Below are 16,067 nucleotides of genomic sequence, written 5' to 3'. Positions count from 1 at the left end.
TACAAATAAAATTATTTAATAAAAAATAAATAATATATTTAACTTAAAAACAAATACTTACAAAGAGATCTCAGGGCACCTCTTATAAACTACAGCAGCTTCCTTCCTGCAGTAGCAGCAGCTGCTGCTCCTGCTGCTGCTCGTCGGCGCAGGTTCTGCTGCTGCTGCGAGCGGCCGCGCGGCTGCTGCTGCTGCTGCTGCTACTGCTGTTGGGGCCTTTAGTTATTTGAGCTTCTGGAGCCTTCAAGGGGTTTGTCTTGTATTTTGTTAAAGGGTAAAAAGAAAAAAACATGTTTTAAATAAGAAGAACTGCTGGTCTTGCTGCAGCCCCGTAGTCAGAGGCTGCAACTAGCCGCCTCGTTTGCTGCCGCAGGCGACAGCAGCATGCAGCGGGAGCAGCAGCAGCAGGAGCAGCAGCAGCAGCAGCCGCAGCAGCAGCAGCAGCAGCGGGGCCCCACATATGCGTGTTGTTGCTGCTAAACAGTTGCTGGCAAGAAGCAAGGGAGCAGCGTTCCATCCTCCGCCCCTCGAGCAGCAGCAGCAGCAGCAGCAGCAGCAGCAGCAGCAGAAGCAGGAGCAGCAGCAAACCACAACAACAGCTGAGCCTCCTTGCACTCTTCCTTCTGGCTGCATGCAGCAGCTCGTCTTGAAGCAAACTCGCAATGAAACGCATGACCTATGCAGAAGCTGCTGCTGGTGCTGCTGGTCTCCCCGGCGAAACCCAGGTGCAGCAGCAGCAGGAGCAGCAGCAGCAGCAGCAGGCCTTAACAGGCACAAGCCCTTTGATATGCAACTCTGCTTCCTTTCCAGAGGATGAAGACAGCAGCAAGGGAGGCGCAGAGACGCGCAGCAGTTCCCCGCCCTGCAGCAGCTCCCCCGCAGCTGCAGCAGCAGCAAGCGCAGCAGCAGCAGCAGCATCAAACGCAGCAGCAGCAGGGGGAGCTACACCTGACTCTGCCCGTTCAAGAGCAGCAAGATCCCCTGAGCAGGTGGGGGCTAACCCAGGGACAGTGAAGATGCTGAGGGAGCAGTATGAGCGCCAGTCTACTGAAGGCCTCTCTACTTTGCAGCGGCAGCGGATGAGCTCAACGGGCCCCTTCTCAGCAGCTTCTCGACCTTCTAGCACCCCACCAGCAGCAGCAGCAGCAGCAGCCCCATCATCTGCTGCTGCTGCAGCAGATGGGGGCAGCAGCGGCACTGAAGAGGGCAAACAGGGCGAGGCGCTGGTAGATCCTCAGTCTTGTGCAGCACTTATACAGCAGCTGCTGCAGGAGAAGGAGCAGCTGCAGCAGCAGGTTGATTCTCTGTGGAGTCAGAAGGAGGCTTTTCGTTGTGCTAACGAGCGGATGTCAATGGCTTTGCTGCAGCAGCGGCAACAGCAGCAGCAGCAGGCCGCTGAAATAGCTGCTGCAGCAGAAGCAGCAGGTGCTACACCAAGAAAGGGCCTCCTTAGGCGCAGCATAACTGTTATTCCTTCAGGCTGCCTCACTGCTAGGGGCCCTCTAGGGCCCCGATGGGATGCTGGCCTCGTAGGGCCCCCTTCGGGGGCCCCTGCTGAGGGGGCCCCTGCTGAGGGGGCCCCTGCTGAGGGGGCCCCTGTTGTGCCCCCCTTGGCAGTGAAGGAGCAGCACCGCCAGCTGAATCTGCAGCTTCCGCTTTCTGCAGCCGCCGACAAGCCCCAACCTCTGCTGCCCCAGCAGCAGCAGCAGCAGCAACAGCAGCAGCAGAGGCCTCGTTCAGCAGGGATACCAGGTATTACCCCCCTGAACTTAAAGGCATTGCAGCGGCCTCCAGGTGGAGTTTTTCGTGGCCTTCTTTCAACTTCAGGGCCCCTCTCAGCATCTGCATCTGCCGAGGGTACTGATGGGGGCCCCCCAATGGGGCCCCCCAATGGGGCCCCCCAAGCACCCCCTTTAGGGGCCCCTGCAGGGGCCCCTACAGAGGCTCCTACAGGGGCCCCTCTAGGGGCCCCTACAGGGGCCCCTAGGGGGCCCTCCCTGGGGCCCCCTGTGCCCTTGCTAGGGGCATTAAGGGGGGGAGGCTCGCAGACTTGCAGAGCGTCTTTGGCTTCTACAGCTCTGAAGACGCCGCGGAGGCGATTTGCTGATGGGGGTATTTCTTCTAGAGGTTGTGCAGGAGAGTGGCTGCGGAGGGGACAGCAGCAGCAGCAGCAGCAGCAGCAGGAGCAGCAGCTGGAGCTGCTGCAGCACAAGGCGGTTGAGGAGGCGTTGGTCGCGTCGCTACGCTCTATGAATATGCTAGGCAGCTTCAACTTAGGGCCCAGCAGCACAAGCAGAGCAGCAGCAGCAACAGCAAGAGGCAATGCAGCAGAGCCCCCCCCTTGGGAAGCAACACCCGAAGCAGCTCTTAATCGCTGCAGCAGCAGCCCCGAGAGGGGGTACTGGCACTCTACTTTTCTCTGCGTATTGAAGGTGGAGGGCACAGACTTCTTCCTTGACGTGCTGCAGCAGCAGCAGCAGCAGCAACAGCAGCAGCGCTCCTTCAACGCCGCCAACAGCTTCCTCAGCAGCATCGGAGCAGCAGCAGAAGCAACAGAAAATTTACCGCTGGAGGGCGCAAGGGTAATTGCTTCAAAAGAAACAGCAGGTGAGAGCCGCTGCAGCACCAGCTGCAGCACCAGCTGCTGCACCAGCTGCTGCAGCAACTGCAGCAGCTGCAGCAGCAGAACGATGTCACTGTGTTTCGTGCTGCTGCAGCACAGACTTTAGGGAGCCGCATTTTCTGTGTGCTGTTCAGCAGCAAATATGCTGATTGCTTCCAAATCTTGCAGCTGCTTCTGCTGCAGCAGCAGCAGCGTTTGGAGCAGCATTTGGTGCAGCAGCTGCTGCTGTGGTGCTGCTGTTTGTGTGTCTCCTTCAGGGGTATTTCAGGTGTGCGTGCGGCACCTGCTGAAAGAAGACAACTGGCTACGCTCTTTATGTGTCTCCTTATACTGGGGCCTAACTTCTGCTGTTAATCCTGGTGAGCTGCCCCCCGATCAAACGCTGCAGCGGGGCCTGAGCTTCTCAGAGACCTGCTGCGGGAGCTTGGGGCCCCAGAAGCAGCAGCAGCAGCAACAGCAGCAGCAGCAGCAGCAGCAGCAAGCAGAAGAAGAAGAAGAAGAGGAGACACTTACACCAGATGGTGAAGAAGGCGCAAACGCATGGAGTGGCTGGGACTCTGTAGCTTTCTTATACCTTCGCAGCATCGATGCTGGAGGCGAACCTGTTGCTGCTGCAGGGCAACCTGCTGCTGCTGCTGCTGCTGCTGCTGCTGCTCCGCAGCTGTACATCTCATCCCGAGTGCTCTCTGACGAAGATGCTGCCCTTAGTTTCTCTTCCAGCTTCAGCAGATCCGCTAGTACTGCAACAGCAACAACAGCAAGCAGCAGCAACAGCAGCAGCGGCAGCAGCAGCAGCAGCAGCAGGACAGCAGCAGACCTGCGTCGAGCTGAGCCTTATTCAGGAATGAATCAGCTGCTGCTGCAGAAGGGGCCTCAAAAGGAAAGTGTTTTTCTTGTGCGAGCTAAAGACAGAAATAAAGGGTTAATGCCTTTATTTCATAGAGCCACACAAAAGTATGTGCATGTACACCCCACAATGGGTCTTGTAGGCTTAGTGCCCCCGGTAATACAGCAAGAGCGCCAGCTTCGCATGCAGCAGAAGGCTCAGATGCAGCAAAAGTCGGGGGCTAGGAGACGTCTCAAAGCTAAGAAACACCAGGATACGCAGCAGCAGCAACAGCAGCAGCAACAGCAGCAGCAGCGGCAGAAGCAGAAGGATCGAGGCAGCAGCAACATCAGCAGCAGCTCGAGGCGCAGCAGCCCCCCTCCAGAGTTGGGGCCTGTACACTCCGAGATGTTCTTAAGGCCTTGCAGAGTAGAAATGATCCCCCTAGCTGATTTGCTGCTGCAGCAATCAGTGCAGCGGCTGCTGTCAACAGTACAAGAGGTGGCGCTGCAGACGCAGCGCCAGCAGCTGCTGGAGGAGACGGTAGGGGGCCCCTCCGTTAGGGGCCCGGGAGACAGAAACAGCAGCAGAAGAAGCAGCAGCAGCGAGGCGAGCAGCAGCAGGGAGTGCAGCAGCGCTTCAGATGATGGGGACGGCTTTGACGGTGTTGTGGCTTCGGAGGGAGGAGACGATCCCGATCCCAGCAGGTGTGGGGTCAGGCGCGGGCCGCTGGTGCCTCCTCTCGGTCTTGCAACCAGTGTTGCAGCAACTGAAAAAGCTGCAGCAGCAGAACCTCAAGCAGCAGCAGCAGAACCTCAAGCAGCAGCAGCAGCAGCAACTTATCAGCCACAATTTTTTTCCTTTCAGCTTAACGAAGACGAAGTAGTGACTGACGAGGAGAGCTAGCAAGCCTCCAGTGCAGCAAGGCTGCAGCATTTGCATTATATTATTTATTTGTCTTCTGTACAGACGCTTTTGTTTGTTTGTTGCTTGGCTCTATATGCATCTTCTTAGGCGGCCTGCAGGCTGCGCGGGGCCCTGACCCGCAAAGATAGCCTCTCCGAGACCAGCAGCAGCAGCAGCAGCAACAGCAGCAGCAGCAGCAGGTGCTGCTGCTGCTGCTGCTGCAGTGTCGCTTCCACCAGGCAGTGCTGGAGCTGCAACAAAGGCCTATTGCGTGGCTCTGGTGGTCTTAGCTGGAGAGACGGTGGAGGAGCGGCACATAGGGAGATATGTCTGCAGTTGTATTAACAAACAACAGCAGCAGCAAGAGTAAAAGAAGCTCGTGAGGCTGTCTCCTTGTTTTGCTTCTCAGGGTTATGTGAACGGCGCAATGGCATACCTTCTTTAGCCGCTTTTGCAGGGCAAGAAGGATCTAGGGTTTAGGGTTTAGGGTTTAGGGTTTAGGGTTTAGGGGTAGAGGTGCTTGACAGTCTTGTCTGGGGCTGACAATACACTCCACTTGGCGCCCCTGTTGCACTTGTCTTTAAATCAATATTCTCTCCTTAAACAGCTTGAGAGATGCATGCATGCATGGCTGCAGCAGCAGGACCTTCAGTGCATGCAAACTGCAGCAAGCGGGTGGCGTCTCCCTTTCGTCTACTGCTCGGTTGTTTGCTGCGTTTATTTACCTTTTGGCCGCATGGCGGCTGAACACTAGTGCAGCAGCAGTTAGGGAGGTTTCTGCTGCTGAGCTGCAGCATCAGCAGCAGCAGCAGCAGCTGTGAAGCGCTAAGCTTCACTCCTTTTGCTGCCTCTCAAGTAGCTCTTAGGCTCTTAAGGGAGACACTGCGGAGACAGAGTGTCTCCTGCCTCTGCGCCGCTGTAGCTGTAGCTGAGATAGACAGCATCAATGGGGCTGACTGACTGTCTAGTACCTCTTTAGGGGGCTCACAGTAAGTAGCTAGTAGCTAGCCAGGTAGCTACGCAGCTAGCTGCCGAGCGTACCACCCAAGTTGGCCCCTCGTCTAGCTAGCTACTTAGCTAGCTAAACGGGCTGGTGCATCGCTACCCTCCTGCTAAGCCAGTACCGGAGCAAGCAAGCTAGCTAGCAAGCTAGCTAGCTAGCTAGCTAGCTGGCTAGCTAATGGGGGGCGAGCTGGCTTGTTACAAGGCAAGAAGGGGGTTGGCGGCTGAGGCATTTGCTGCAGACAGGAGGAGACAAATGCAATTAATAAAAACAGCTAACGAGAAGCTCAATGCTAGGCACCCCCTGCAGTAGGCGGTGGCCTCCTACGCTTCCTTGCTATCAAATCGGGGGCTGCACTGTAGAGCTCGCCGATATGATAAGATGTGCATGCATCAGAGAGACAAAAAATCGACAGTTAATTAATTCAACGTCTCTAGCTGAGAAGGAGGGAAGAGGACTTGTAATTAAACCAGATATAAGGAGTATTGGGGTTGTGAGTTTTAAATGCAAAAGAAAAAAACAGCAAAAATAAGCAAAGAGAGACGAAGACGACACCCGACGGATCCGGCAATGAGAAAGAAGACGAGAATATCAAGCAGTGCATGCGCTGCTGTCTCTCTTTGCTTCTTATTGCCTTTTTGCAACGAAGACATTAAAACAACAAGTCAGGCCTCATACTCTGTCTCAGGAACTGAGGAAGCAAGACTACAAGACTATAATCAGAGTCGCGAGGGAGTATATGCCTCTAACAATGTGAATGAAGCACAGGGATGTGAGCAGAGAAGAAGATAGCATAAAGGATTAACAAGAGTGCATCAGAAAAGTGCAGCAACAAACGATGTTCAGCAGCCACTTTCAATTGTACCGACTTGCGCTTACTATTCGGAGTCTTTAAGAAGCGAGCAGCTAAAGAACTTCTTTATACGATGGGGGCTCCCCTTTGCTGTTATTTATCGGGTTAAGGCTCTAGCAAACGTCGCTAATTAGCACATAAGGTAGTTAATTAACAGTATCAATAATGCAATGTGCATAAAACGCCTTAGAGTATCACAATACACTTTTTTATTTGTTCTTTAAAGAGGAGAATAGCCACCGTGGAAATGAACAAAAAGATGAGACTGAGGTCCGACAAACAATTGCAATAGCGAGCATAGATATCATAAGACAGAAAATTTAAGTAAAGGGGCCTTAATAGAGACAGCTCAAGTTTAGTATTTATGAGGATTGGCTTCGCCTGTCTATTCCTCACGAACGACTGTGGGGGGTGTAGAAGCAGCAGCATCATTATAACGGGCCCCTTACAACCTTTTAAGGCTAGCTGCGGTCTCAATAGTACAGAGGCTTTCATTTCTATCTACGTTCTCCCCGGCGCTAATTTGTTTATGTGCTGTATCAACACCATGCACTTTACCGATGGCTACCTCAGCATCGTCGTTAACATGTTTATTTGTGCATATTTGAGGCTGGGCTTCCTTTGGAAGCTACAGGGATGATACGATGCCGCATGCACATCGATATTGACTGCCTGCTATTATTTACTGCATATTATTTAGCAGGTTGAGGGAGCCTGTCTACAGAGTGGGTTCAAACTTAAAAGAGAACTTGAATAGGGCGCCCCAATGGCCGGCGGAAGGCCCGGGCTGCATCAGCGTTATGAAATCAGCAACAGACAGGAATGCAGCTGCAACATCAGCAGCAATCAGTTCGGCAATAACAGCAGCAGCAACAGCAGCAGGAATTAATAACAATCGCAATAACAACAGCAGCAGCATAGCGAGCAGCCGTAACTGCAGGGCCCAGGAACCCTGAAGACTGATGCTCTTTAGAAAGTATAATCTTAACTGTTTTTTCTTATTGAACAGCGGCTTCCCTGAGGTATAATAGACGGCCCCCGCTATAGGCGATGCTGAAAACGCTTAAGTGAGTTACAGTATATCTAACGGCGCATGCATCCAACTTATTAGCCACTGAGTAACGACCACAGTTGCTCTGTATAGCATTAGGCAGCCAATACTTCTGCGGCTGCTGTTGCTGCTGCTGCTGCTTCTGCTGCGCTGCTGCATCAAGTCTCTTTCCTTACGAGTATGGAGCCCTTTAGGGTCTCTAAAGAGAGCAGCACAGCTGCACTGTTCCGCTCCCCAGCTGCATTTTTTGTTTGGGTGACGATGTAAATAGTATTAATAATTAATGCTTAAACAAAAATATAAATATCTATTTGCTACAGACAAAGAGCCCAGCCAGGGCGTATACGCTGCTGCAGCACCTGGAGCGGTACGCAGCCGTAGTAGCAGCATCTGTTGTGCATCTGCGGTGTATAGGCAGGTGCTTACTATTGCAAGTGTTTAATAGAGAAGAAGAAAAGAAACAAAAATATTAGAGCTAAAAAAAACTATTATTGCCTACTGTACATAAACACAAAGGGGCGGCTGCTGTTTGGTTGCCTCCTCTTCTTCTTGCCTTCGCTGTAGAGGTTGATGGGTATTTAGGTTGAGAAGGAAGATATTTCTTTTAATTTAAAGTATTTTATTAAAGAATTTAATGTTTGTTTTTAATAAAAAGTCTTTAAACGAATGAAGAAGGCAAGAAAAACTGCGTTTCTTAACCCTACGCCCCTTCTTATCTATCTACCCCCACTGGGCTGTACGTACAGCTGGGGTAGTCGCGCTGATAAACTTTGGCGTCTTTATCTTCTATTTGGATAAAGAGGTGCATTAAAGAGTATTAATTTTCTTTTATTAACAAACATATACTATTTTTATTTCTAAGGGCGCCCCAGACAAGTCGCTGCTGCCGCCCTGTTGCAGCCTTCTCCCTAGGGGGCGCCTACCATCATCTACGCGTTGCGCTGCAGTGTATATACAGCTCGTTATAGCTAGGGATAGAGAGAGACTGCATCTCTTTCCTTACTATATCTGTTCATAGGGCTTACTCTGTTTATATCTCTTCTTATTCTCTTTGCTGCGCTGCCTCTACGCCCCCAGGAGCGGTAGCGGTAGCAGCGGCAGCAGCAGCGGCAGCGCACTGCAGTAGGAGTGGATTCTCCTAAACTCTGCTGCTGCTGCTGCTGTTGCTGTTAGTGCTGCTGCTGTTGCTGCTGGTGCTATTACTGGTGCCTGCTGCAGCTACAGCCTTCAAGGGCCTGTCCCTTCGCCGCTGGATCTCGCCTTACCGTTGTCTGGCGAGCGTATAGAGGCGTAGCACTCTCCTCTTCTTCTTCTTTCTTTTGCTGCTGCTGCTGCTGCTGCATTTGGGTTCGCCTTGCAGCTGGGGGCTGTCTAGCGCTCATGCGGGGCTCAAGCCGGGCCTCCGCCGCCCGCTATAAGGGCATTACTCTGCAGTGGCTGTCTCCATCTGTCTCCTCTGTCTCTAAGACTTATCCTCTTCATCTAATAAACTCTCAGGTGTCTTTATGACTTCTATAGCCCCCCCCTATCTCACGGGGCCCCCCTTGCCTCCCCCAGGCCTCGTCAACTTAGGCAGGACTTGCTGCTTCAATGTGCTGCTGCAGGCTCTTGCTGCTACCCGTACGTTTTCTACTTTGTATGCTCCTTCTTCAGGGGGCCCCCTGACTTACCAGGGGGCCCCCAACAAACGCAGCGCAGACAAAGGGGGCCCCCTTAATCTCAATGAGGCCCTCACATGCGGAGGCCCGGCTGATGCCGTTAACCCCCAAGACACGTAAGGCTTTAGGGTTTAGGGTTTAGGGTTTAGGGTTTAAAGTTCAAGCGATAAACCCTAGGGTTTAGATTTTCACTCAAGGCTTTGAATTCTCGCCCCCACGTAGCGGTGGGCCGAAGGGGGGTGTTGTAAAGTCTTTGGGGTTTAGTGCCTCGGGATTAGGGTTTAGGGATTAGGGTTTAGGGTTTAGGGTTTAGGGTTTTTGCTGTTTATCTTCAGGCCAATCAACTTTCAGGTCTCGCAGATTCTGGCGGAGATGACACGGGCCCCCCTTCTTCAGGATAGCAGCAGCAGCAGCAGCAGCAGCAACAGCAGCAGCAGCACCGCCACCACCACCGATAACAGCGCCAGCGATAGCAGCAGCAGCAGCAGCAGGGGCGGCATAAGGGGGACAAGGCGCAGCACCAGGGGCCCGAAAGGAAGGCTACCTCCCTCCTCCGCAGCAGCCACTGCAGCAGCAGCAGCAGCAACAGCAGCAGCAGCTCCGCCTATCTCCAGCTCAGGGGGCCCCCGAGGCCACCGGCGATGCTGCAGGGCTTCGGCAGCAGGGGCCCCCGAGGGGGCCCCTGGGGCCCCTGTGGAGACCAGTGAAGAGGCGGTTGGTGGGGGTAGCATGGGGCGTTCGTCTGCTGCTGCTGCTGCTGCTGCTTGCTGCGGGGGTGCTCAGAGGCCGCTGAAGAGGGTTAAGAGAGAGCCTAGACACCGGGTGCTTAACCCTGCTGCCTTTATAAAACAAATGCGTCTTATTAACTCCGAATTTCAAGAAGGCAGGGAGCTGGTAAGCCCCTTAGGGTTTAGGGTTTAGGGTTTAGGGTTTAGGGTGTAAGGGATAGGGGAGAGGGCACAGGCTTAGGGTTTAGGGTTTAGGGTTTGGGGGTCTAGGGGTGTACATACCGTAGAGAGTTGCCAGTCAAGGCTTCTGGAGGTGGTAGTTGGGGAAACTACTCCTAGGGTTTAGAGTTAGGGGTTTAGGGTTTGGGGTTTAGGGTTTGGGGTTGAGGGTTTAGGGTTTAGGGTTTAGGGTTTGGGGTTTGAGCTCAGGACGTGGAGGAGATATGGCGGTTTCTGATCGAGCAGATTTTTGCGGAGCTTCAGCCCCTGCAAAGCCCAGCATATAGCAGCAGCAGCAGCAGCAGCGGCACAGCAGCAGCAGCAACTGCAGCAGCAGCAGCAGCGACGGGTGTCGGCAGCAATTTGCTGCCTTGCCTTGCAATCTCATCAGGTGCTGCTCCAGTTAAAGGCGGAGAAAGAAGGTCTCCTTTAAGTGTAAGAATAAAGGAGGAGGGGCCCCCCTATAGAGATGGGGGCCCCTCGGCCTGCGGCCGCAACGGGAGACTGCTCGAAGCAGCAGCAGCAGCAGCAGCAGCAGCAGCAGCAGCAGCAACGCGCCGGCGTGTCTCCAAGCGCTGCAGGAGAGGCAGCAGCAGCAGCAGCAGCAGCAACAGCAACAGCGGGAGGGACAGCACCGCATGGAGGGGTCCTGAGGGCGAGGGTGTATCTAAGCAGTGTGCTATATCTTCGCCAGCAGCAGCAGGAGAAGCAGCAGAAGCAGCAGCAGCAGCAGCAGCAGCAGCAGGTGGTAGTGGTAGTGGTTATTCCTCTCCGCTTTTGCTGTACAAGAGCGAGGAGGGCCCAGGAGACTGTCTCCTTGAAGAGCAGAGAAGGGTAGGGGGCCCCCACGATGAATGTAAGCTGCTGCTGACGGCGCTGTCTCCAAGCCCCTCTTCACTACGTGTTAGCAGCGCCGGCAGCAGCTGCAGCAGCAGCAGACGCTGCAGCAGGTCGGCGTCCCTCAATGCTGCTGCAGAAGCACCAGAAACAGCAGCAGCAGCAGCAACAGCACCGGCTGCTGCTGCTGCTGCGGCTGCTACTGAGCGCCAGCAAGCAGCAAACCTCCTTGCAAGGCGGTTGCATGATGCGCTGTCAGGAGAGCTGCTGCATGTGGCTGTCCCTTGCTGCTGCTGCCCACAGCAGCAGCAGCAGCAACAACAGCAACAGCAGCAGCAGCAGGTAGAGCCCTTCTGCGGGGTGCTGCCTCTGAGGATGCCCGAGAGGAGTCGCTTCATGGGCAGCAGAAGCAGCAGCAGCAGCAGCAGCAGCAGCGGCAGCAGCAGCAAACTGGAGCCCGTTACCCTCTCCGAGTGTTTGCGCTTAACGCTAACTCATGGCTGCGGCCTATCTCCTCCTCAGGAGACCCTAAACAAGCAATCTGCTGCAAGCGAAAGGAGACAGTCGCCGCAGAAGGGCCCCCCGGGGGGCCCCCTACCTGCCCCTGAGGGCCCCCCGACGTCTCGAGTCTCAGGCGCGCGAACAAGGGCAGCAACTGCAGCAGCAGCGGCAGCTGCTGCTGCTGCTGCTGCTTCTACTGCAGCACCCGATAGTGCAGCAGCAACAGCAGCAGCAGAAGCTACAGCTGCTGCTGTTGAACAGGAGCCGTTTTGTCAGCGCTGCAATGCACCCCACCGCAAGACCCTCCTGCAGCGGCTGCCTCCGCTTGTGCTGCTGCAGTTGCCGCGAAGCACTCATTCTCTGCGGAGCAGCAGCAGCAGCAGTAGCAGGCCCTCGCGAGCAGGCAGCGTGAAGATAAAGGCCCATGTTGACTTCCCTCTGGAGCTGCAGAGTCTCCTTGTCCCTTATCTCGCAGAATCTGCATGCAGCAGCAACAGCAGCAGCAGCAGCAACAGCAGCAGCAGCAGCAGTGGGGTTGCAGAGAACGTAGTTCCTAGGCGTCGTGTGGGCTGTCGCTCTTCGACTGCCTCAGGTAGCAGCACTGTGAAGAGTGCAGATGGAGGCCCCAAGGAGGGGGGCCCCCCTATTGCACCCTTAGACCCTTCTGAACCCTATAAAGGGGGGCCCCCCCCTTCAGTAGGGAGCTATGGGCTAAGAGCAGTGATAGAGCATCAAGGTCGCTGCGGAGATGGAGGGCATTACGTGTGCTATAGAAGAGGGTGGTATGGGGGGCCCCCTGGGGGCCCCCCTACGACTTCAGGGGGCCCCCCTACTACTTCAGGGGGCCCCTCTGAAAGCGAAGATGATGTCTGGTGGGTTGTTAACGATGTCTACGTATCAAGGAGCTCCTGGGAAGAGGTAAGAAGAACTCAAGCTTATCTTCTTCTTTATGAACGTTCCATAGATCAACAGCAACTGCAGCAGCAGCAGCAGCAGCAGCAGCAGCAACTGCAGCAGCAGCAGCAGCAGGTGGTGCTGCTGCAGCAGCAGCAGCAGGCGCAGCGGGTTGAGGGGCCCAAGAGTAAAAGACCTAGGGCAAGCAAGGCTGTAATTCGTATACCCCGCAGGAGGCTTGGGGCCCCTCCCTGAAACAAACTTTTTGTGTTTTTGTTATGCCGCTGAGGCACTGAGCCGCGTCTGCGGCTGTCTCCTTTGTTTGATGTTTTGCTGCGAGTCGTCTTCTTGTTGCACCTGTCTCCTAATCTAAAATAATCAGCCACAAGCGCCTTCAGCTCGGCTGTCTCCGCAGATAGGAAGCTAGAGATAATACTCTCTCTCTTCTACTATCGCCTACTTCTCTCTCTATCTTCAGTAGAAGCAGCAAAAGGGACACAAAGGAGACAAAACCCCAGATACTCGGGTCTAGGGTTTAGGGTTTAGGGTTTAGGGTTTAGGGTTTTTAGCAAGGAGGATTGAGCTCGAGAAACTGTGCAGAAGAAGTGCAACGTTGGCTTTGCTAATAGTCAGAAGGAGACAGAGTGTAGATAAAAGAGACAGATAAAAGAGACAGGCAAACGAAAGGAGACTAATAGAATGTGGAGGAGGGGATAGCAAGACAAGGTAGGGGTAAGAAGGGGGCTGAGGTGCAGCAAGAGACAGGGTGAAGAGAGACAGATCTGCAGAAGAGACAGAGCAACTGCGGAGAGACAGCTTGCTCCTCCACACGGTGTATCCATACTGTCTCTTTCTGTCTAGCCTGTCTCCTACTTACCTATCAAAAGATAATAACATACTCAGTTCCTTAGGCCCCCTCTAATACATTCACCTGTACAGGGGGCTGAGTTTAAGGTGTACATGCTGCACAATCTCTTGGGCTTAAGACCTATCTATCTTTTAGTATGCCTCTTCAAGTGCTAGCCTCTGTTTCTCTGTCTCTGTTGGGTGTTGTGATCGGGGCTGTCTTCTGTGGTTATAAAGGGTATTATAGATGAACAAAAATTAATTGTTTATCTAATGATGCTTAGTGCTTGCATGGAGCAGCTGTCTCTACCCTTAAATTAAACAAAAAAGAAAGCTTATACAACCAACCCCTAGTAGGTGCTGCCCGTAGACAGTTCAGGGCTGTATACTTAACGCTGTGGGGCGCATGCAGCCCCAACTTCGATAAGCTAAACAATACTAACAACTCCCCACAAACTTTACTACATGCCGTTGCAGCAGCATTAATATAGGGAGTTAAACTGCTGCTCCCTGGGTACGGGGATCGTCGGGATCGTCTCCAGAGCCCTGACGATATTAATATAACTCGAGGCCTTTAGTTTATTCAAAGACAGTTGTCAGCAAATAGCGAGATAAAAGTAATATAATTAGAGACATAGGGACGTCTTCTACCTTCTATTTTGATGGGCTCTGCTTTAACCCCTCACATGCATGCATGCAGCAGACGTAAACAGCTGCTTGGGTATATGTAAGCCTGCTCTCTATTCGCTGTTGCTTCCTCACATCCTACATGCCTGCAGAGCATAAGCGCGTCTCCCTGATGCAGAGTGAATAGACAATAAAACAAATAAAACCTTATCTTCTTCAGCCCGTTCACCCCCGACCTTCTTCATCAACACCGAAGCACCTTCGTCTCCTCTAGCATGGGCCCTGGCTGTTTGTAGCTATCACCACTATAAGTTGCAGCTGCAAATTTTATCACACAGTATGCAGCAGCAGGATAATGCATTAAGAAGGGTGAAGAAGGCCGGGAGACAAAACAGTACAAAGCAGAGCCTGCTGTCTCTTTCTTACACCCTTTCTCTGTTCTGCTCTTTGCGGGCCTATATATATATATATATATATATATATATATATATATATATATATTCATATATATATATAGACTTACTAACAAAATGAAGGTACTATAACTCTATTCTAAAAGGGCTCAGAGAAACACTGAAATCTTCTTTAACACCCTGAGCCCTTTAACACCCTGAGGCATCATCTCTATGAAAATAATAACCCACTGTAGGAGGCTGATGAGGGTTCAAACGCGGGACAGAAGAAGATAATAATATATAAATGTATAAATATAAATATGTACAATAGAAGGGGCGCATGCACGATGCAATTGCTCTAAAATATTTATACGCTCTCCTTGGCTAAGCCACGAAGGCTGCACACGTGGGTGTGCACAAAGAGGAGTTAAGTTAGACAGCATTAATATCTCGTTAACAGTTGTTATTGTGTTGCACCTGTAGAGGAGTCCAGTCTTTCTGTCTCAGTGCCCGCCCTGTCTGTATGTTTGTGCTCTCTTATGCATGCATATAGACACCCCCTCTTCTCTTCATGCAGACAGCCCACGCCCTCAAACGGGTGTGCGCAGGAAGGCCTGAAGATAGGGGAGAAGAATAATGCTGCTGGCGGGGGCCCCTATTAGAAACCCTTATTAGGGGCCCCTCCCTATTGGGGGCCCTTATTAGGGGCCCTTATGGGGGGCCCTTATTGGGGGCCCTTATTAGGGGCCCTTATTGGGGGCCCCTGTTGGGGGCCCTTATTAGGGGCCCTTATTAGGGGCCCTTATCTGAAGTGTGTAATTCTGTAATATGGCTGTCTCCTCTTTGTCCCCAGCCCCGGGAGTCTGCATGCAAGTTTGTTTTACTTTGAGGGTATTATGTTTAGACTACTGTTTAATATAAACAACAAGTCTTATTATTTCTCTGCTTTGTTTAGGGGCCCCCCTTGCTGATGTCCTCTCGTTAAGAGATATGAATCAAATAGTTATTTCTTTGTCCTTTTGCTGTTTTAGGGTTTATTGTTTAGGGTTTAAGATTGATAATTTAAATGTATTAAAAGATATTATTTATTCAGAGAAGGTAGGTGCTTCAGGCTGCATGCAGCAGCAACCCTAATTGCTTGTGGGGGGTGTGGGGCTGGGAGAGCTGCAGCTGGGGCTACTATGCTCGTCTACCCTAAACCCTAAACCCTAAACCCTAAACCCTAGACAGGAAGTCTTTGTTCGGTGGTTGAGCTATGCTGCATTATTCGTTAGTGTTGTTTTAGGGGTGTGCCACTGCTGCTTCTGCTGCTGCTGCTGCTGCTGCTGCTGCTGTTGGGCCTCAGGGCGTGTAGCGGCAGGAGGGCTTCCTCTTCATTGCTCTGCAGCAAAAGTATATTTAAACATTAATTTTAGATATTTACTTTTAAAGAGTAAAGACTGTGGGGAGGTTGTGAGAATGAGCAACAAATACATCCCTCCACACCTGCGCGGTGCTGCTGCAGCAGGTGGTGCAGCAGCACCAGCAGCAACAGCAGCAGCAACAACAGCAACAAGGGCCCCCGCGACCATTGAGGGGGCAGCAGCGATTGTGAACAGCTTGCTGCGGGCGCGTACAGCGGAGGAAGGAGGCCAGCAGCAGCAGCAGCAGCAGCAGCAGCAGCCTGACGGCGCAGCAGGGGGCCCCCAGCAAGGAGAAGCAAAAGGTGCATGGGGTTCCTGGGGTAGGGGGGCCCCTAACCTTAGAACAACTAAACAACATCAGCAGAGATCAGCAGCTCTAAGAGTTGTAGAGGTTGACTCCCTCGTCCTTATGAAGATTATCAAACACTGGCGGTAAGACTTCACACCTAGGGTTTAGGGTTTAGGGTTTAGGGTTTAGGGTTTGGGGTTAGGTGAATGAATGAAGACCCTCCTCCTGTTGATTCGTTACTCCTTTGCCTCTTCCTGGTCCTGTCGGTTTAGGGTTTAGGGTTTAGGGTTTAGGGTTTATAGGGTTTTTTCTTCGTTTCTTATGGATATATGCTTTGAATGTTTAAATAGATAAAGGAGGAGACAGAGCGTTTATTGTTTTTGTTTGTTTGCTCTTGATTTTCGGGTG

General features: G+C 52.6%; 3 protein-coding genes across 3 annotated transcripts; all 3 read left to right on the top strand.

Annotated features, from left to right (window-relative positions):
• Positions 1 to 662: 662 nt before the first annotated feature.
• Positions 663 to 4,355, top strand: EAH_00029030 (hypothetical protein, conserved; the record flags this gene model as incomplete). Its single annotated transcript, XM_013392636.1, has 2 exons — positions 663 to 2,607; positions 2,881 to 4,355. 2 exons carry the CDS (start codon positions 663 to 665, stop codon positions 4,353 to 4,355), a joined length of 3,420 nt encoding a protein of 1,139 aa, XP_013248090.1.
• Positions 4,356 to 8,642: 4,287 nt separating this feature from the next.
• Positions 8,643 to 12,354, top strand: EAH_00029020 (ubiquitin carboxyl-terminal hydrolase domain-containing protein, putative; the record flags this gene model as incomplete). Its single annotated transcript, XM_013392635.1, has 4 exons — positions 8,643 to 8,759; positions 8,867 to 9,036; positions 9,256 to 9,814; positions 10,078 to 12,354. 4 exons carry the CDS (start codon positions 8,643 to 8,645, stop codon positions 12,352 to 12,354), a joined length of 3,123 nt encoding a protein of 1,040 aa, XP_013248089.1.
• Positions 12,355 to 15,425: 3,071 nt separating this feature from the next.
• Positions 15,426 to 15,865, top strand: EAH_00029010 (eukaryotic translation initiation factor 3 subunit 3, putative; the record flags this gene model as incomplete). Its single annotated transcript, XM_013392634.1, has 2 exons — positions 15,426 to 15,802; positions 15,862 to 15,865. 2 exons carry the CDS (start codon positions 15,426 to 15,428, stop codon positions 15,863 to 15,865), a joined length of 381 nt encoding a protein of 126 aa, XP_013248088.1.
• Positions 15,866 to 16,067: the final 202 nt, after the last annotated feature.

The sequence above is a fragment of the Eimeria acervulina genome, genomic scaffold (assembly GCF_000499425.1).
Source record: "Eimeria acervulina Houghton genomic scaffold, Eah_scaff258, whole genome shotgun sequence".
In the NCBI taxonomy this organism is placed as follows: domain Eukaryota; phylum Apicomplexa; class Conoidasida; order Eucoccidiorida; family Eimeriidae; genus Eimeria; species Eimeria acervulina.
The sequence above is the reverse complement of the archived record's forward strand: the minus strand, read 5'-3'. Positions and strand labels throughout refer to the sequence as shown.